At 38.3% G+C, this 21,222-nt stretch overlaps 1 protein-coding gene across 3 annotated transcripts; it reads left to right on the top strand.

Moving 5' to 3' along the window:
• Window positions 1–254: 254 nt before the first annotated feature.
• On the top strand, window positions 255–18,499 carry rprd2a (regulation of nuclear pre-mRNA domain containing 2a). 3 transcript variants are annotated; one of them, XR_010913874.1, is made up of 12 exons: window positions 255–749; window positions 5,226–5,355; window positions 7,626–7,777; window positions 7,975–8,021; window positions 9,458–9,584; window positions 9,698–9,873; window positions 10,274–10,616; window positions 11,846–12,049; window positions 12,499–12,672; window positions 12,791–14,879; window positions 18,050–18,210; window positions 18,335–18,499. XR_010913874.1 is itself a non-coding variant. In XM_067497793.1 (10 exons), the coding sequence occupies exons 1-10, from the start codon at window positions 575–577 to the stop codon at window positions 14,536–14,538; spliced, it is 3,276 nt and encodes a 1,091-aa protein (XP_067353894.1). In that variant the 5' UTR covers window positions 255–574; the 3' UTR covers window positions 14,539–15,566. The 3 variants fall into 3 exon arrangements, 2 of the variants coding, with proteins under 2 accessions (XP_067353894.1, XP_067353907.1); XM_067497793.1 differs by lacking the exons at window positions 18,050–18,210; window positions 18,335–18,499 and having other exon boundaries at window positions 12,791–15,566; XM_067497806.1 differs by lacking the exons at window positions 18,050–18,210; window positions 18,335–18,499 and having other exon boundaries at window positions 11,912–12,049; window positions 12,791–15,565.
• Window positions 18,500–21,222: the final 2,723 nt, after the last annotated feature.

The raw sequence follows: 21,222 nt of genomic DNA, 5'->3' as shown, positions 1-21,222 counted from the left end.
ATGTGAAAATTCTACTCTGTTTATTTATGAGGCCGAAGTGGTTAGTGGAGTTGTACTGAAGTGCATTATAAGAGTAGGTGGTTCTAATGTTTTGACCACCCTATTGTAAATGCACGAGTGGGCCAAAGCATTCGGTTGGCCATTGAGTCTATATTGCAGTTCGTGTTCTTCAAGTAGGTGGCGCAGACAAACATCGTCTTCCGCGGCGCTGGATGGCGCCATAGTCATGTCTTGTTTGCGGAAGTGTCCTTCACGGCTTCACCAGCAACGAGTAAACAGACCTTCAGGATGTCGTAAGGCGCTAAGTCCAACCATCAAATGAATACGATATACACAGTTATTTGTGTTAGAAGAGGTCGTTGCAGACAGTTTCTGGAAGTAGAAAGTTACTGAAACAGCATATCACGCATTTAAAGCTCCGTAACATTACTAATGGCAGCTGAGCGTCTGCTCAATGCAGTGACGTCTGTGCTACTTAAAGCTTGCATGTTCGGCTAAGTGCTAAGCTAAGTGCTAGCCCCGGCTAACGTCCGTTGGTGTGGGATGGTAAAGTGCAGACCGAGTTTCTACGGATATGGCAGCGGGAGCAGTAGCCGCGTCTGGCGGCTCTCTGGAGGCTACTCTAGAAAGGAAGTTTCAGCATGTTACAAACACGATGGATTCAATTCAAGGGCTGTCAGCGTGGTGCATCGAGAACAAGAAGTACCACAGTCTGATTGTGCGACACTGGATGAAGTGCTTGAAGAAATGTAAGAAACGCTTACTTCTTACAACTAGGTACACTTATTGTTAAAAGGCACATTCATTGTTTCTCAGTGGCTTATTTACTATGGAATAGTAGTTCTTATAAATAAGATAAACAATACTAATCCACATAATTGTCATTGATTGTGGCACCGGGGAAGCGCGGAGTTTAAAACGTGCGCTTCTGATGGTCGAGGAAGTTCCAAACAATGCTGTACTGTCATTGGAGAAGTAGCGATGTTGTTGAGACAAAGTGAAACTGCTTATCAAATAAACACAGATGACATTTGTTATTAAGTAGGGACTGGATTTTGCTCTCTATGCCTTTCATTAAAAGCTAATTTATAATAAAACATTAAAAGGCATGTATGGACCAAAAAAAAAAAAAAGTCAGCAAGCAAAAACTGTTAAAATTTTTATACGGCGACCAAAGTGTGGGGAAAAAAAGGAAATGTGTCATTTGGGCAGTGTGTTGCTAACTACTGATGTAAAGTTATGTTATTTAGCAATTTTAGCATATGTAGTTGGAAATTTTGATCAGTGTGTCCTGGATTGTTATATATATTGTTAATCCTGTCCTAATGGTGTTATTAGTTTTGCTTAGATTCTGCGCAAATGCAGATTTTTAAAATAGTTATTACTGATTGACTGACCTGCCCTCTTTAACATGTTGTTACCACTGTACTTAATGGTAACTTGTAGGAAACTTGGGGATAAGCAAACATTGGAGCTGTACACTGTAAAGTGTAAAGGTTGATTTTGACATTGATGTTAAATTAATAAAATGAATCCTTACATCCTAGCAGTGTAAATAGATCACTTAGTGGTCTGTGGATTGCTGAAATCATTAATTATTTACTAGTATTTAAAGAGAATTAGGTTTGATTTCTAGTTGCTGATTTATGTACTCTTTGTGTGTGTGTGGCTGTATGTCTTACAGGTGGTTAGTATACATAAAAAAACACATACTGAGGATTATGTATTAAGAACAGTGAGATGATATATGTGCACACATGGTTTAGATGCTTTAAACAAGGCAGCAAAAATGATTTAAGAAAGCATTGTAAAATATTTGTCATACATTTTAGAACAACTAGTGGAGCTACTTTAATGTTATTGTCTGAAATTTAGCCGGGGGTGTAACCTTCTGTTAACATTTGTTGAGATTTTTCAAGTACAAGTGATACATTGATTTTTTTCACCCCATCCTTTACCTTTGCCACCTGTACAGTATAACTACATTTTAAAGCCTGTAGTGTGGAGTACATCCCCATTAGCTGGATGTTTAGGCACAGGGAAAAAAGACATCCATGATGTGAATTACTCATTCCATTGAGATATGCGGGACTGTGGGGGCTATTTGAGTAAAGTCATGTTCAAGAAACCAGTTTGAGAATTTAGCTCTGTGACATGGCATGTTATCCTACCTGAAATAAAAATCAGAAGTGTGTACACTGTGGTCACAAAGGGATGAACATGGTCAGAAACAATAGGAAGCCTGCAGCATAGATATAATGATCAAATAGTACTAAGGGGTCCAATGTGTGCTTAAAGAATATCCCCAACTACTTCCTGAACAGTTGATACATAGCAGGACGGATCCATGCTTTCATGTTGTTTACACCATATTCTGACACTGCCATCAGAATTTTGCCACAAATTGAGACTCTTCAGGTGTGATCTTAATTTTCATCCCATCTGCTTAAGGGTTCAAATTCTGTGCATGCAGAGATGCTCTTCTGCATAATTTGGTTGTACGAGAGTTCTGCAGTTATTGTTGCCTGTCTTTCACCTACAACCAGTCTAGGCATTCCTCTCTCACCTCTGGCATCAACAGGGCATTTTTACTCAGAAAACCGCTACTTGCTTGATTTTTTTTATTGCTGGATTTTTTTATTAAATTTTTTAGACCATTCTCCGTAGACCCTAGTGATGCTTGTGTGTTTATGTCCTAGTAGATCACCTGTTTCTGAAATATTCAGAGCAACTCGTCTGGAACTAACATCCATGCCATGTTCTTTAAAATCACCTTTCTTCCCCATTCTGATGTTATGTTTGAACTTTAGCAGATGATCTGTATACCTAAATGCAGTGAATTGCTGCAGTGTGATGAGATGATAATTTGCATTAACAAGCAGTTAAACAGGTGTTCTGATAGGGTGTTGTTTTTTTTTTTTTGTATTTCTTACATTACTTGGTTTATTTGTCAATAAAAATAACTTACCTCCAGTTTGATGCTTCCTTTCTAGCAGAACATAGTGTAAATTAGATCTAAACTAAATGGTTCATTTTTAATATTGCAAAATGTAAAGGAAGGGACTGGGTTTTATACAGTTAAAGCAGTTACCGGAAGTTATATTTGTTTTTTTGTTTTGTTTTTTTCAATAAGTTAAGAACATTGCCCAAAAGATTACAAGAATACATCTTTTTACAGCAGGAAAATACAACATTTAAACGAACTGCCTGTGTGGAGCTAAGGTCTTGAAGCAATATTATGTGTTGTTTCTGCTTCTGTTTGGAGATTTCTGTAACTTTAGCATTGTATGACTGTTAGTGTGAGGAAAAGAAATGGTTAATGCCAACAGGGATTGTAAACTGACACCTATTTTTCTGCTGAGTTAATAAAGAACAGGTTGTAATTTTAAGTCCACAGTTTCTATGTACTCTCATTTTGTTTAAAGTTGCCTTCCTTTTTTTCTAGATTTTGAGTAATTCTTTACTAAAATGTACTGCATGAGCTTTTGTTTACTACAAGATCTAAAAGTAAGTGACCTGTAAGCTTACTTTTATTAGTTGTAGTAAGGTTCATTATCTGCGATATTTAAGGGACCTGGTGCTGGAGGCATCGTTGTTAAAGAATTCTGAACAAGGCCAAAACAGAGGCTGTATTAATATTCAAGCAATAAATGCTTTGAAAAAATATGTATTATTTTTAGGCCAGCACTAAGCATTTGTTGTTAACAATTTTCCACTATGTGAGGGAACAATGTATACATTACAGTTCATATAATCTATATTTATATATGTAGTATGTATGCATGCAACTTTGATAAGGTGCATCTTTTGTGCTGTTTCTGTCCTATTCTACCATGTCTAGTAAGATATTTTATTATGGACTGGTAGGTCCATAATAAGTAGGTAGACTTTGTAGAGAAAATTGTCAAACTCAGATGTTTGATCACATAGTAGATTGTGTTATTTACATTGGAGGCTGATAGAAAATAGTCTAAAATAAGTTTCGGCATAGATCAGAATCTAATCAGCATAATCAGCTTCACACATTGGTTTTTAGTAATTGTGTTTTGGCTAATGTCTGTCCTGTTGTAGCAAAAGGAAGTTAATTTGTGCTTTAACGAAGAAAAGTAACTTTTCTTGACCTGCAGGATTACATCAAATCAATTGAAGCTTTGTTTATAATGATTTGTCTTTGAGTTTAAGTTTATAGCTGTTATTTTACTGTAATTTGAAACAACTTGCTTTTGAAGCTATGATATTTATGTTATAATTACTTTCTAATTATGGTCTATACCCAGATAAAAATGTTGACTTTACACCGTGGAGTAGATATCTTTCCAGTTGTTTTTAGTCTTGAAATTAGCCTTGAGATGACTTTGTTGTGAATTGGCGATATATAAATAAAGTTGAATTGAATTGTTTTGCATTGCATTAATTACCTAAATTGGCTCAATTATTTGAGATATTTTGCATTTGTACCTCTGTTCATTATATCTTATTACCGATAATGAAAGTATGTGTGTAACATCTTAAAGTTGATTGTCCTTAGTTTCGCAACATGCAATTGGGAACTTGGCTTGTTTTGGTGAATTAAATAGATGATTTTGATGGAAAGGTCATTCTTAGTCAGAAAAGTATAAATGAATGTATTGGTTTTGGTTTTTTGTCAGATTTTGGGTATGAAAACATTTGGTGTTTGTGTGTGTATGTTTTTGAAAGGGGGGCTTTCATTCCCTCTCATAAACTGTGTTAGTTACTGGGATGTTGGTAAATTGTCATTAAGGCACTGATTACGTTCTGTCTTGCACGGCTCTCTCTTCCTTGGCCTTTTAGTCTCTTTGGATCACTACTGAAACAAGTTTATTCATGGAGAGTTCAGTTACAGTTTTATTAAATCATCAATGCTTATTCTTATGCCATAATGTATCTGAGTGAGTAGGTCTTAATTGTTGTCATTTATTCAGTGATCATAAACATTTATCAATTATATCTTACCCTTGTCATGTATTATCATTCCAGTATGTTAGTATGTTTTTCTGTTTGGCTGCAGGTCAACAGTTGGTCAGTAGTTGATTGGTTACTTCATAAAATGTAAAAATTAATCTATTATTTTTTCACAATAAACGATCAATACATTGTGACCTCATTACTAATGTCTGGAAATTAATTTAATTTTGGATTTAATTTCTCCTACAGCATACCATCTGCTACTCCATCAATTGACATTACTATCTTTCTCTCCTCAGCTGATGCTGCACACAGGCTGAACCTGTTTTACCTTGCCAATGATGTCATTCAGAACTGTAAAAGGAAAAATGCCATCGTCTATCGTACAGCGTTCACTGAAGTGCTTCCAGATGCATTTTCACTGGTCAAGTAAGTTGAATGTAGGGAAGTTTTTTTTAATGGAGGAGTTATATCTAGGGCTGAATGATAAAACCATCTTGATGACAATTCTGATAAAAAGAAAAATCTTACAATGATGTAAAGGATGAGTAGTTTTTGTGAATAATTAGAACAAACCTCAGGAAGTGCAAAATAAGAGGAGTCTCTTTCAGGATGGGTATGTACTTTGCGTGGACACAACACAAGTTCAGAACATACTAGCTTGTCTGTAATCAAGTACTAAACCTTACTTACATTTACATTAAGCATTTGTCAGACACTAGAAATTATTGATTACAAACATATATAGGGAATATAATCCAGGAGTTCAAGCCCCTGGTAAATACAGTCTGAGCTACAAAATCTCCTCTCCACCAAGAAGGCCTGGATAGAGTACAGATTACAAAAACATACAACAGGCAAAATCCAAGAATGCTATTCACAAATATACTGTAGGAGAAAAGAACACTCAGAAGGGGAGAGAGAAGAAGACAAGGACTATGAAAATGAAGCTACTACTTTTCCTCTATTAAACAGGTGATCTTACCATCTAGGTATAATCAGCCCACTCTCCCTAGCTGCAGGACCAGCAGCCAAACAACAAACTTGTAACATCAATTTAAAACCCAGCAGCAGTTGCTCCTTTTGCCTCTTCACTTAGCACCTGATATAACATCTCAAAAAGAAGCAGGGACACGTTATTGTTGTTTCATATTTTATAGTTTAAGATGATCATAAAGAAATCATAAAAGACAAGCTCTTAAAAGTTAATGTAAGTGGTTGACTCTGGTCAAAAGTTCTAGGACAGAAACATATCACAAACAGCGCTGCCCCTGCTTTATGCAAAATGCAAGGACAAAGTGGTAGAGCAACTTTACATGTTTAGCCACATTGCAGAGCTTTACATTTGAATTGAATGCATATTGGTAATTCTTGATTGATTGTTTTCATAATGAGCAATATGCAATTTTTTTTTTTTTGGCCATAATACCTAGCCCTAATTATTCCTAGAAAAGATTAAGAAAGTATCACAGTCTATTGTTTGCAGAAGACTTTGTGAGAAAAAGTACACAGGCAAAACCAGAAGATGGAAACCACTCCTTAAACAGAAGAATATTAAGGCTGGGGTGGAATTTGCCAAAAAGTATAGAGATGGAGAAAAAAAAAGGATCTGCTGATGATTCCAAACATCCAAGCACATCTGTGAAACAGAGTTGAGGTAATTTCATGGATGGGGCTTACGTGGCTTCTTCTGGGATAGGCTCATCAATCTTCATTGATGAATACATGATGGCAGCAGCAAATTGAAATCAGAAGTCTACAGAAACATTTTGTCTGCAAATTTAAAGAAAAATGCAGCCAAAATGATTGGGAGATCTTCCATCATGCAGCAGGATAATGACCCAAAACATACAGCCAAAACAACAAAGGAGTTAATCAGGGGCAAGAAGTGGAACATTTTAGACTGGCCAAGTCAGTCTCCAGATTTGAGCCCTATAGAGTATGCATTTTACTTGCTAAAATGCTTGCTAAAGAGGAGACTGAAGGGAGTAAGCCCCCAAAACAAACAACAGGCTGTGGTGAAAGCCTAGAAAAGGATTATAACAAAGAATGCAAAAGTTTGGTGATGTCAATGCATCACGGGCTTGATGCAGTTTTTGCAAGCAAAGGATTTTTTCTGCTGAAAACAAAACTTATCCACACCTTCCTGTGTGTGTGTGTGTGTGTGTGTGTGTATATATATATATATATATATATCAATGTTTTTTATATATATATATATATATATATATATATAATGTAAATACTTTTCTGATAGGACTAGGTATAGGACTGATAGGATATATTTGATTTATGTTTTCTCCTTGACTTCGATTTCTGCTTGCCTTGTACCTCACTTGTAAGTCGTAAGTCGTTTGGGATAAAAGCGTCTGCTAAATGACAAAATGTAAATGTAACTAAATAAGAAGTCTTATTCACTTTAATCTATTTCAAAACTAGCTGGAAATAAAAGCTAAAATGTTGTCCCATATGCATCTTTTGATAAAAAGGTCAAAGGTCAAACCCCAGAATTTTCAGTCTAGAGCAAAAATAAAGGAAATTGCCTCACTGTTTCAATACATTTGGAGGGAACTGTAAGTGCAAAGGGAGGTCACAGTAAACACTTCTTTTAGAAGCTACTTTCAAAAACAATTCATTAATATCAAGAGATATTGTAGACTTCCCTTGTTCTTATTCACCATATACTTTCTTTTTTCTAGCCATGATGGTGACCTCAAGGTGATTAAATCAGTGGAAAGGATCCTCTCCATCTGGGCGGAAAGGGGTGTGTATTCAGGGACACTGATTTCTGACCTTCGAAGTAGGTTAGTCAAAGAGGAGTCCCCTCCTGTGACACCTGTGGAGCAAAAAAGTAAGTTTTTCTTCCTCACCTTCTTAACATTAGTGTTAGTTAACACCAACAGCATTGTGCACCGATGGATTCTAATGTAACATTGTTTTATTTAATGTTTTTGCAATACAAATTCTAAATGTTGCACATCTGAGGGGGGTGATAACTTTTTGATGCTTGATATCATGTCTAATTTTTTTTTTCATACATTCTTAAAGCTCCAGTTGAGGCAGAACTACGATCCAAGATTGTTGCTGAGTTTGTGGTAAGTCTTCTGTGGAGCTAGACCACAAATAAACTTGTTATTTTGCAACCCAAATTCTAAAGAAGTTGGGACGCTGTGTAAAACATATATAAAAACATACATACATATATACAATGATTTGCAAATTACATCAACGCATATTTTTATTCAAAGTAGAATATACACTATATCAGATGTTGAAATTCAGACATTTTTCCATGATATGGTAAATATTAGCTCATTTGATGGCAACATGACTGGGTATAAAATGATCATTTCAGAGAGGTAAAGCCTCTCAAATGTAAAGATGGAAATAGGTTCACCAATCTGACACACTGCCTCTAAAAATTTCAAAAACATGTTCATGAAAAATGGTTCTCAACATAAATTCCCACCATCTACAGTATGTAATATCAACGAAAGATTGAGAGAATAAGGAGGAATCCCAGTGCGCAAGGGACAAGGCTGAAGGTCAAAACTGGATGCATGTGATCTTCTAGTCCTCAGGCAGCACTGCATTAAAATTGATTTACTACTGGACATTCCTGTATGGGCTCAGAAAGACTTCCAGAAATCACTGTCTGTGAAAACAGTTCACTGTTCAATCCACAAATGTAAGTTAAAGCTGTATCATGCAAAGAAGAAGCCATATGTGAACATGATCTAGAAACGCTGCTGTGTTCTCTGGGCCAGAGCTCATTGAAAATGGTCTGAGGCAAAATGGTCAGAAAATTTGAAATTGTTTTTGGAAACCATGGACGCTCTGTCCTGTGGACTAAAAAGGAGAGGGAACATCCAGCAAACAGTTCAAAACCCTGCATCTCTGATTGTGTGAGGGTGCATTAGTGTCACACATCTAGAAAGGCACCATCAATACTGAAAAGTACATTGAGGTTTTAGAGTAACATATGCTCGCATCCAGACAATGTCTCTTTTCAGGGGAGGCCTAAACCACATACTGCATCCATCACAACAGCATGGCTTTACAGGAGAAGAGTCTGGGTGTTGAACTGTCCTGCCTGCAGTCCAGACCTTTCACCAATAGAAAACAATTGGCGCATCTTAAAACAAAAAATCAGACAACAAAGGCCCAGGAATGTTGAGCAGCTGTACAATGGTAAACATCGCCCTGTTCCAATTTTTTTTTAAATGCGTTGCTGCCATCAAATTCAAAATGAGCTAATATTTTTCATAAAATGGTAAAAATGACTCAGTTTCAAAATCTGATATGTTGTTTATGTTCTATTGTAAATAAAATATGGGTTGATGAGAATGGCAAATCATTGCATTCTGTTTTTATTTAGGTTAAACACATCGGCCCAACTTCTTTGGAATTGGGGTTGTACAAATAAAGCAAACAAACTCTGACTCTCCTTGGGTTGACAATTTCATCTCCTTTATAACACTCAAATCTTGTGTTAGTCTGATGCTGTGACCTGCTGCTCTCTCTGCTTTAGCCTCAGGCACTAATAGACCAGCTGTCCAAGTACATAAGGTCTGTGGAGGAGGTGGACCTAAGAGAAAAGCAGCTAGCAGCTATGAGGGTTGACCTGTGCAGTTCTGATGCCCTTAAGAAACTCAAAGGTACCTTTTATTGCTGCATTAAACCATTAACTCTTGGCTTAAATATCAGCAAGGCTTTTGATGTACATGCCTCTTTCTTTTATCAACATCCTCACATGCATTGGTTCCTACAGATAAGGCTGGGGGAAAGAGGTTCTCCAAGGACTTTGAGGAAGGAAGTGCACAGCTACAGGAGTTTGTCAAGTTTCTTGATAAACAAAGCAAAACTGGACCTGCTCTCATGCAGGCCCTCAAAAACGCAGATATCTTCTACGAAATGCAGTACAAGGAGGTGAAGATTGTTGCCAATGTAAGTGACACATGAATTAATAGTCACATACTTGTTGGACCTTTGGTTTTTGTTTATTGTGAAAAACTTAAGTAAAATGTAGGTTTTAACTGCTCAAATATGTTTTGTTGACAGTGTTACATTTTTTTAGGTTCTTCCCAAATGATTCAATATTTGTTTCACCTGACCAGATAATGCCTTCCTCTTTCTCTGTGTCTTTTCAAATGCTGTTTTGCAGACTCAAAGCAGGCTGTAATATGTCTTTTACACATTCTGTACAGCCACACTCTAAACTCTTCTCCTTGGCACTTACTCATTTCAAGTTTGAATGGAAAGTTGTCTCTAAAAGCTGTTGGTAGACCATGTTTTATTTTGGTTTTACTTTTTATTTATTCACACCTCCCCTACTCCTCCTGTTAAGGCCTACCAAACTTTTGCTAACCGGGTGTCCCACTTAAAGCGTAAGCTGGACACCCTAAAGACCACCTTGCCAGACCTGGATGAGTCGCCCATCCCCTCACCCTCTGCAGATGCACCATCACCTACAGGCTCAGAGTCACCTTTTCATGGTCTGGAATTGGCCAATCCCAATCCAGATCTAGATGGATCTGCTATGGATGATGAGGCAGAACCACCGGCTCCGAGCCCTCTGTCCTCAGTAGGAGGTTCCCCTAGACACATGGGGGCTCCAGGTGACAATGACAATCGTGAAGTGGAAGACATGGAGCTTTCTGAGGAAGAAATAGGCAGTGGTGGCATTATAGGTAAGTCGTAAAACACACCCACACTGCAATTGGTCACCTTTAGCTACTTCGTGTTTTTGATGCTGATAGTGGCAACAATAAGAAAGATTCGGTAATCTCCTGGTTTGTAATTTCAATGTTAACACACTGAATTCAGCAACATAAACTCAGTTCTGGGAGAAGTTTTATTATCCAGAATGTATAGCTATTTAGTAACATTTTAGTAACCATCATTATTTACAATACATCCATCAAGCTTATGTAAAATTGCAAGTATTTTTGCAAGTACTGCTCTATTAATTCAACAGTTAATGGACTGACTTCTACTTACTTGAAAATAGTGATGGGTTACAATAGCTCGATCTAAATTTGATTCAGGTCAAAGTTGAAAAACTGAATCACAAAGGTTTGTCAGTATATTAAAGTAAAGAATAAATAGCAATCAGCCAATAAAAATAAAGAATCCTAACTACTTTTTTTCTCATTGCCCAGCCCTACTCTGCTGAGACAAATTTATCAAATATTTTTTTACATTTGAGTGACACTCAGTAAACATGTTGGAGCAACTAGAGTACACTGAAGTGTGACTGCACTTCATGGGAGTGAACGAAACAACTGAAATGGAATATTTGTGGGAAGTCAAAGAGGGAGCACAGGTCCTTTGTGTAAAAACGTACCTACTGTTCATATAAACATAAGACCATGTGACATTTTTGATAACTTGAGAATGAGTGCCTTACCTCAGCACATCTTCTCTGCCAGTGTAACAGAGAGTTCGTCTTCAGGTAACATTAACTGCGTTATGCATACAAACCACTGTTGTATTTAATTGATATTCACTAAATCATAAATTCAAAGTTTTTACATTAGCTTCCATTGTTACTGTTGCATCACAGCCTCCCAAAGAGCAAACACCGTTCTCCCTCGCAGCAAAGGGAAAAATATGTGGAATTGCTTTTTTCTTCCAACCAACAGATATTATCATCCCTCAGACACTACCTGAAATGTTTTGATAAGGGATTTAAAAGAATTCAGTAGGCAGATCTGGAATGGGATTCAAATTCTGGAAAATTCAGTCTAACCCCATCCCAACCTGGAAGCCATTTGCACTCTACAAATTCGACAAAATTGTATGTCCTAAAAACAAATCTAAAATAACGGTAATTATCTTGCCATCATTTCGTCCTGCACCTATACACTTTTAGCCAAGCTTTTTCATAGTACTGTCACTTTCGTATATTTCTTCTCAGTTGAGGAGCAGATTGAAAGTACCAACAAAGAACTAGACGTGTCTGCTCCTTTCCCTTCTACTAAAGAGCCATCAGCGGAAACTGAGCAGCCCCTCCAACCGGTCACAGCCCCTGTAGCCACTCCTTCAGCAGCTTTGGAAAGTGTTGACCTGAGTAAAATTGGTTCCATCCTCAACAGTTTGAGCTCAGTCATGAAGAACACAGGTGAGTGATGCTGGCTGGTTGGGAAGCTTTAATTTTTAATGTTTTCTGTATCTTAATCTTACACTCATGCCTCTGTTCAACTCTTTCATAATAAATGGTTGCTTATATAGCGCTTTTATCCAAAGCGAATAAAACAACTAAAAAGCTGTAGCAACATCTTAGCATTCACAATTGGATGGTTTGTCTTGACGTTTGCTACTAAAGAACTAACTGAGAATATGTGCAATGAGAACCTTAATATCTCTGCAACATAGAATAGAAGTGTGAATTTACTCATGTCATCCCACAATAAAATATTTCCTTGACTTAAAACATGGTTTGTGCACATTTTTAATTGGTGTGTTCGGACCATGCCACCAAATCTGAGGTTTTTTTTTGCTATTTGCACACTCATTGCATTAGAAGAGTGTGACATAAAATCAAACTAAGGGTCACTGTGTCTTCCTTAGTGGAGAGTCCTCCTGCAGTTGCTGCTGCCGGCTGCTCTGTGAGGACCATGTCTGCTGCCTCTGCAGTTTCCCAGGATGCCAGTTCACTGGCAAACCTTCTATCCAAGGTGGACATGAGTCCTGCAGAGCTCCTTAGTGCTCTTTCTAAAGTCCAGGGCCAAGGCAGTCTTGAGGGTGAGAGTGAGGACTTACCTGCTTAGTTTGAAAACAAACAGAAGAACTATAATTATTTCATGTGTCAAGTACTAATCTTGCTTAAATACATTTTTATAATTTTCCTTTCTTTACATAGGCATTACATCTCTTCTCAGCAGCCCAGCTGCAAATGTCTCTCCAGACTCCTCCAGTACAGGCAAGATTCCTCCCTCTCCCTCATCCACATCCACGCCTGCGTCAGCAGTACCCTCTCAGAGCCTGTCTCTCTCCTATGTACCTGTGCCTTCTTCACACAGCTCAACTTTAAAGCAGAGCACAAGCTCCCAAGCTTCCCTTCAGACTTCCAACCCAGCCTCTGCCTTGGTCCAGGCTCTCCATAGAGACATGGATTTGACTACAGAGACAGAACCACCCTTGTCTTCTTCAAGTTTAGAGTCAAAAATCCACAGCTTCTTGCAGGGGAACCCTGCTTTCAGTGCATTTGATTTGGGCTCTTCTACGAATCCAGTGGTGGGTGTGGATAGCTTTAGTCCAGTAACTGGCACAGACACCCAGGATGGGACACCAGTTCGAGATGAGGGTGGAGGCACCCCAACTCAGGATGAGATTATGGACAAACCTGTTGTGGTCCCATTAAATTCCAACACAAATCAGAGATCTATTGTAGAAACTGTTCACACAGCTGCAATTGCACACCAGGGTAGCACTCAGCAGAAAGCCAACAATCCCCCACAACAAGCTCACTTGCAGGCAGGTGTTGCTCAGAATGGGCAAGCCTACCAGCCTCACCCTTATAGGAAACAGGAGATGTCAGAGCATGGAATTACTCCACCTGTCGCACATTACCAGCAGATATCTGCACAAAAAGGAGGGCCAGTGCCTGGAGAAAGAGCCCCAGGCAATGCCAGTGTCACACTGACATTTGAAGGCTTTCCGGCTATGAGTGAAAGGCACTGGTATAATGACACTTACCCAAAGGGCAGCTCTCAGCAGCCCAGAGGCTATAATATGACAGCCGCTGGAGGAGCTGGAGATAACCAGACATCAGGACTTTATCAATACCAAACAGAGCAAACTCAGGAATCTCAACATTTGGCCTCTCAGCAGGTGCTCGCCTCCTCCTCTGATTTCTTCAAAACCAATCTCCCTCCTGTCCCAAATGTACCTCCCCCCCCTCGTGGCTTTGAGGCCTCTCCAGCTGCAACAGGCAGTATGATGATTCCCCCAGAGCAGCAGCCAATTCCTTGTGCAAATGCAGGGGAAATGTCTGGGTCCAGAGTTGACAGTGTCATCAGTGGAATGGTTGTGCATGATCATCAACACAAGTCCATGTTTCATGTAGAAGATCCACTGTATGAAATCGACCAACCACGACCCCATCATTTTGAGGATTTACACCCTCACCCAGAAGACCTGCATTACCAGGAGGATCATGAGCATTACCATGATGAGCTCCCCCATCGAGATGCCCTTTTCTTTCCAGACGACCCTTACTACCACCCAGATGACCAATACTATAGGCCAGGCAGCCCTCAACACCAAAACCCCAGAGGTCGAGGGCGCCTCACTCCCCCACTATCACCCTCAGAGGACCATTACTATACCAACCTCTATAAGCATCACAGCCCCCCTCCTCCTCACTACACTCCAAGGAGACCACCACCACCTCCTCATCTGGAAATCCGTCATCCTGGACTTCGGCTGCCTCATCGACCTCCCCACTTAGCACAACACCCACACCCCAGGGGTCCGCCGCGTGTTCCCTTTCCTCGTTTTCATGGCTCAGATCCCAGGTTAAGAGGCAAACGTCCAGGTCCGAGGGGAGGGGGAAATGTTGGTCCCATGTTTCTTCCTAAAAGACCCTTTCTACCCCCACGGTACTGAATGGACATGTAGCTTTGCACCCTCCAAATCACTGTGATCATATCACAAAAGCAGGGGCAGAACTTACGCATTGTGCCGAAGTCCACACCTTACCACATGAAGCCTCTGAAAAGCTAAAAATGTGGGTGGAGAAAAGAGCAGATACTGAGATGGCCATCAAAAGTTATACTGAAGAAGAATCAATTCAGGAGGTCCAAGCAGAAAAAAGAAAATGCTGATGAATAAAGGATGTTTACAAGGTTGAGGACAACAAGAGACAACTCTGAGGTGAAAAAGCAAATGGAGGCTCTGAGAGGGCTGCACAGCTGGAGAGTGAAGACAGAAGATAAAAGGAAAAAGAGGTGGATATATATATAATTCACTTTTTGTGGTGTTTGCTCCAGTATGAAGCATTGCATTAAATAAGGAATACCACTTGGACATAGGTCAGAATGTGCATGGTATGAGTGTGTGCATGCCATTAGCTACAAGTCAACTAGTCCCAGGCCATTATTTTCCAAGTTGAATCCATAGATAGTTATTTGTGCTGAGAGTAAGAAAAGACAGTAGTTGGTGCAATGTTTCTGCTGTTTAGGTTTTTAGTGATGACTGCTTCTCTTTCATTTCAGCAGTATCCCAGTAGGTTTTGGTAAAACATCAAGTTAAATTTCGGGTATAAAACAGAACAGAGTATATATTACAGAATTTTTGTTCCTTTTACAATACACATTAGCATATTTTGGAAACTTAATTTTCATTGTTCGAACAACGAATATTATATTTATGAAGCATTGCTTTCTCTACAAGTGCGTAAGATCCCTTCGGCGTTAGCTTTACGTCTCGTAAAGTTCCTTGAAGGAGAGCGACACAAGTCTAGTCTAGTAGAGAGAGAGAGGTGTGAGTTATTTTTTTCAGCCTCCACCACGAACGGAGAAGAAGTGCATTTTTGGAAGGAATCACGATTCTCGCCTTCAGTTTCGTTTTACTTGTACTGACTAATAAAAATCTGAGTTTGAAAAATTGTGTTGTTTCTTTTCTTTCCTTTGATCCTGTCACCACTGCCCTAAATGACAACTCAACATGTATACATAACATGAATTCGGTTTTCATTATAGAATTTTCTATAACTGCTATTTTCTTTATTAACATTAACGTTTTATTTAAATAATGCTAAAGAATTTAGTCAAAGCATCAGTTTGCTTTTAGGTCTAAAATAGTTTCCTGTTACCATATAAAATAATAAAAAGAGCAAAACCAAACATTGTAAAAAAAAAAAATGGACCTAGGACCTTTAACCCTTGTCGATTTATTGGCTTTAAATAGTAACTAGTAAATGCAGTGTATACAGTGTTATTGTAATATTCACTGTACGCACTTGCTGTTACTGCAAACAACATGCAGCTATTCAAAGGACGTCATTACTGACATTCAACTTGCTTCTTTTGGATCTAGTTTTGGTAGTGCATGTAATTGAATGCCATTAAACAGTCCTCTGACTTGCCTATATTAGAATATATCTCTGTAATTTCTGCCGAAAAATTTAATCAAAAATGTCGAAAGGTTTCATCACTTGGAGGAACCTTCAGTTCAGATTATGTCATCTGGTTGCTCTTCTATTGAGGTTGTTATTGTGGTCAACCTGCTTTTCCAGAGCTTCTCCAGATTACATCAAGTGATGGAAAAACTCCTCTGTGTGATGTTGTCTGGAGGTTTTTTGAGCTAGAAGCAGAGAGCAATTTTAATATAGGGACGTCAGAGGGACGTTTAAAAGCATTAATGTACATTTAAAAAGCCATAGAAACTAAAGCCAGAAAGCAAGTTGAAAATTTGTGAAGTTTGAAGGTTTTCAACTTAGTGAAAACCTAAGTTGTGCACTTGTATTTTTTTTATATACTTAAGAATTGAAACTATACTTACGTAAATAATCAACTTAATGAAGAAATGTCCACACTGAGGTTGCAGAAAGCTGCATGGCAATTCCTGTCAGCTTAAAGCGTCTTTGTTTAATTTCATAAGATCCCAAAGGTTTTTATGGGTTTTCTCAGACCCAAAGGGAACTGTGTCTGTTATTTCGTGCACTCCAGTGCAGGGCAAGTCATAGCAGGAAAGTACTATTACTGTAGTAACTTTTTCTCTGTATTGCATTGTTATTGTTGTTTTTAATAGTACAACCTTACAGAGGACTGTAGGTTTATAATTGGACTGGAATAGGATTTGTGGCAGAAACTTCTTCTGTCCTAATTGAAAATACAACAGGTTACTGTTGTTTGTCATTTTTAAACTAAGTAAAAACCGTCCTTATTCTAGTTTACCTTATTAAAATGTAGCACATTTTTGCCAACAAATAGCTAAAAGTGCAACAGCTTTATGGACACTGCTTAAGGCTTTTCTGCCTCAGTAACTGAGTAACTTCCCCACATCCACTTAACCGATTTCATTGCTGGGTCTCTGGCAGACACATTTCAAAATTTTCAAATTGTTTGCCATTTGGAAATTAGGTGTTTTTTTCCCCCTTATGGCACAGTAGAGGACTTTCCAAATACAGAAATATCCCCTCTTTAATTTTAAAGAAAAGCTGATTCCACAAAGAGCCTCAGTGTGAGAACAAGTTTCCAAGACAATCAGTGATATTGATTAGGCAGTTATTAAGGAAGCATTTAAATCCTACTTGATTAATTAATTAGCAAGAAATTAAGGTGTAGTTAATTAGACTTAAAATCGTTTACTACTTTGTTAGATTAAAAAAAACGTAATTGGTTCATGCTCTAGAAAGAAATTGATCTGGGAATGACTAAATTAATTAACCCACCTTTGCTAAGTAAATCTTGACTGTACAATTTATTCTCCCAAACTTTACGTGGGGTTAGGGCCATTTAACGAGATGTATGGATTGGTTATGTTCCCATTAAAGATTTGATATCTCTTAAACATGTCGGTCCCGATCAGCTTCTGCTTAATCCGCTCGGTTAAATTAAATCAGTGCAGGCTTCGTTTAGGGAATCGAGCATTGATTTATACGGAAAAGTTTTGCTCGCGTTGGTCATGGAACTCTGCAGGAAAAAAAATAAGGTGTTAAATGAAATAATGATAAGAGAAAATAAAGACGTAATTTGTTGCATTTAAGCTTTTTTAAGCCTTTTAAGAAATTCACATTATTTTCCGAGATGTTCGCAGATAAATAAGTGACGCTGACAGACAGTAAACGCTCTTTTGCACAGTGCAGTCAGCTCAGGTGAGCCAGCCATCGCCAGATGTCAGTAGATCTTTCTAGGAGCCCTTTCACTTTTTTAGGCTGCATAAACGACGAGCAGCCGCATAAAAACTGAACGATTTGTTTATTGTTACTTTAGTCATATTAGTCAAGGAGCTTGCTGAAGTCGGTTATTGTGCAAAAAGTGCTTAGGTGCGTCATAATAACATTTTTGATGTTCATCAGTGTTATACCTGCACAGATCTTCACTCCCTTGACATTTAACCTATTTCCTGTGACATTCCCTCCTCCCTCCCTCCTGCCCCCTGTTTTCATCCTCAGGGATCCAGAGCCTCACTTTGATGTGTCTGATGTGATGGCAACCTTTCCCATATGTGTACTGATGGAAGTGGGGAAGTGTTGCTGTGGTGACACTCCTCTTTGAATCCTTCCACTGATGGCTCTTCAGGTCTGTCATGAAGCCTGTGCACTGCAGCAGCTGGGTAAGCCTCCAGTTTAATACACCAGAAACTGAGTGCCACCAGCAGGAAATCAAAACAATCAATAGAGGCTGGGAGAAAATGAAATGTTGAAATTGTTTCTCTCTTTTTCCCTGGCTGTGTTTAGTCCTGTGTTTGAGTGGAGTCCGAGGAGAGCGGGAAGGTTGCACAGAGAGGGCCATATGAGTAAGTACAGCCAGCATTATTAAATACTCTGTAAACATTATATTTTTCTTTATTTCCCACTACAGTTACCACACACCACTTTCAACAATACCAGACTTCTTACACTGTAGTTATATGTACATATGTTCAAAATATAAATACATGTTTTGTAAAATAAAGTATCTTCATATGATAAAATAACTGTGTTGTCTGCTTCCTTCTGTGGTGTGAAGAGTTATTTATCTTATTTTATCATGATTTTGTTTTACATTTTCTCAACTCATACAGGAACAATGAATTCATCTCTTTATGTGAAAATGATCATAAGAGAAACATGCACAATAAGCATTGCCAATAGTTTGGCTTTTGTTTATTGCTGTAAAAAAAGGTTCAGCCATTTTGTTAAAGCTAGTGGTGGAACGTAACTATGCACATTGTCTCGAGTATTTCATTTTATGCAACGATTTTTGTATTTAATCTAGAAGCATTTTAATCCAAACACTTTTAACATTACCACTTTTTAAAAACCCTCTTCTTTACCAGCCATTTTAGTATTTAACTTTGTGATAAATCTTTTTTTCATTTTTTTATTTTACACAGGGGAACAATCTACTGGTGCAGAGAAATCTCCACTGATACAGATTAGAAGTACTGTACTAACAGATTTGTATTTGTTTTAACGACATAAGGCTTTTAGGACCTAGAAAAGTTTGTATATCCAGTGCTTTTGGCTGGTTAGATGTCGAACTACCCAACAGTTTACTTTTTTAAAAATCAGCCGCACTGTACCATTTACAACCATGTGTTTTAGGCTATGCCATTACAGTAATGATATTACAATAATATAATCAGTATGACCATGAAATTGGCAGGTCTGCAGAACATTTGACTATATCAGACATTTTCAAATAAATAGTATTTTAACATTGCTGTAGGATATAAGGACTTTTAGTATAATTCTGCCACTTTAAAGCACGAAAATAGATCCAAATTTTTAGATACTGTAAATTTTGCAAAGTCATAAAGCCACAGCAGCCACATCAACACCCAGACTGCCATCATTTGTGTTTGCATCCCGTCGCCAGATGTCGTTGTTGGTTACACTGGATTACAAATGCCATCCATTCTGAAAATGACAGAAATCACGCATCCGTCACCCATTTAGCCCCGATTAAAACCTGGCGAACCGAGGCTTTGCTACACCTGCATTACAGACTTATATCAGGGGTGGAGGGCGGAAGGCACAAATTAGTTGATGATGGCCGTGAAAACGTTAAGAGACAAACCGATGAGATGTAACATTAATAAAAAAATGAAGGCATTCGCTTTTTCAGGGAGAGACAAAGAAATTAGTGCCCTCGGATTTTTAAATAAACACTCTAATGCTGCTGTCATTGCTGAAGCCAAACAGGTCCAGATCGTGACTCCTTTGAAGTGTCGCCGTCTGCGCATGTCGGGTGTGTGCAGCCTGTTGTCATGTGGGCTCATTGTTTACATGCTGTTGAGTCAGAGAGGGTGTGTGGCCTGTGATTTTTTTTTTTACGGTCTCTGTATTTACGAAGACACTTGCCGAAAATAAGCATTTTAGCAGTCGGACAGTTAACACCGGAGCCCTGAAGATGTGTCACGAGTTGAGCAGACTCGTTTCAGAACCATGGCCAGCTCCACGGCGAGAACAAAAGGCGGATTTGCAAAGCTTGATGTCAGGGACCGTCTGCTTCTTAACCACATGCATTAAAAAGGAAAAATATGATGAATCCATTAGATTCTGATCCTCCCCCGTACAGCCATTTACATTCAGGGCCCTTAACATTTAAATGGAAAATGTCTATTATTACCTGATATATGCCGTTTGTGTGTCTCAATTACTATTAGGTAATAGCAGATAATCCACTCTCCACTTTATAGACTTACAATGAGATTTAACCTAGAAACTAATTTAGTTTGGTTAGACAATGTCACCTGGGCAGTTTACCTCTGTAGATTTCCAGACGTGGAATATTATAATTGAAAGCATGTATTCAAACACCTCTCACCTACTCTGAGCCATTTGCATCAAACCTTGTGACCCAGCACACTATAATACTGTGAGTGGGTATGGATAACGGGTGGGTGGATGTGCATTTCTAGTCCTTGTTTAGGGCTAGAAATGGTCACTGTCCTAAATATGTAAAGTAAGCACAAACGTCTGATACTCAATGCTTATAAAGTCATATACCTGAAAATTGTTAAAAATGTGAAGGTATCAACCTTTTAGCTTAAACTCCTTAAAGTTACCAAAACATACAATGCTAACGTATTAGCTTGGGCTCTGGGAAGATTTGACTGGCAATTTTTTTATAAAATAAACAATATATTTCCTAATCCAAATAAGAAAGTTGTTGTAGGGCTGGGCCATGTGACCTCATTCTGGACAGACACATCACAATATTTCCTCCTTGTGACACGATTTTTGTTCTGTTGTCAATATTGTGCATGATGTCGTGTTTGCATTGGGCATCTAGGATCTACCTACAAACAGATCGGGGAGGCCTGTCCAAGTTGTTGACAACAAGGGAATCAATCAAAAGATTAAAACATAATCGCAGACATTATCATATACTTTTATTGCTCACTCCTAGTTGCCAGTTATAGGCATTGCATTTTACAAATAATATTCTAATGGGGCATAAAATTCTAGCCAAAAATAGCAGAAAAGTCCAATAGGTATATTACAACCATATTTGGCGATGGATAAAACACACAGGTATTAGGAAGCAAAACATAAATTGGATTGAAAAATATATATATACAAATATATATAACTTTATACAAGTTTGGAGTATTATGTACTCCTGACTTGTCTTTTTT

Source organism: Channa argus, chromosome 1, assembly GCF_033026475.1.
Source record: "Channa argus isolate prfri chromosome 1, Channa argus male v1.0, whole genome shotgun sequence".
Classification (NCBI taxonomy): Eukaryota; Metazoa; Chordata; class Actinopteri; order Anabantiformes; family Channidae; genus Channa; species Channa argus.
Note: the sequence above shows the minus strand (reverse complement) of the source record. Positions and strands in the feature narration are given on the sequence as shown.

What these genes read in the sequence shown, in the direction of transcription:
- rprd2a (XM_067497793.1), top strand. Translation starts at nt 575, where the DNA reads ATGGCAGCGGGAGCAGTAGCCGCGTCTGGCGGCTCTCTGGAGGCTACT. An exon ending in AGGTGAAGATTGTTGCCAAT is followed by an intron (nt 9,874 to 10,273) that starts GTAAGTGACACA and finishes CCTCCTGTTAAG; the next exon opens with GCCTACCAAACTTTTGCTAA. An exon ending in GGGCCAAGGCAGTCTTGAGG is followed by an intron (nt 12,673 to 12,790) that starts GTGAGAGTGAGG and finishes TTCTTTACATAG; the next exon opens with GCATTACATCTCTTCTCAGC.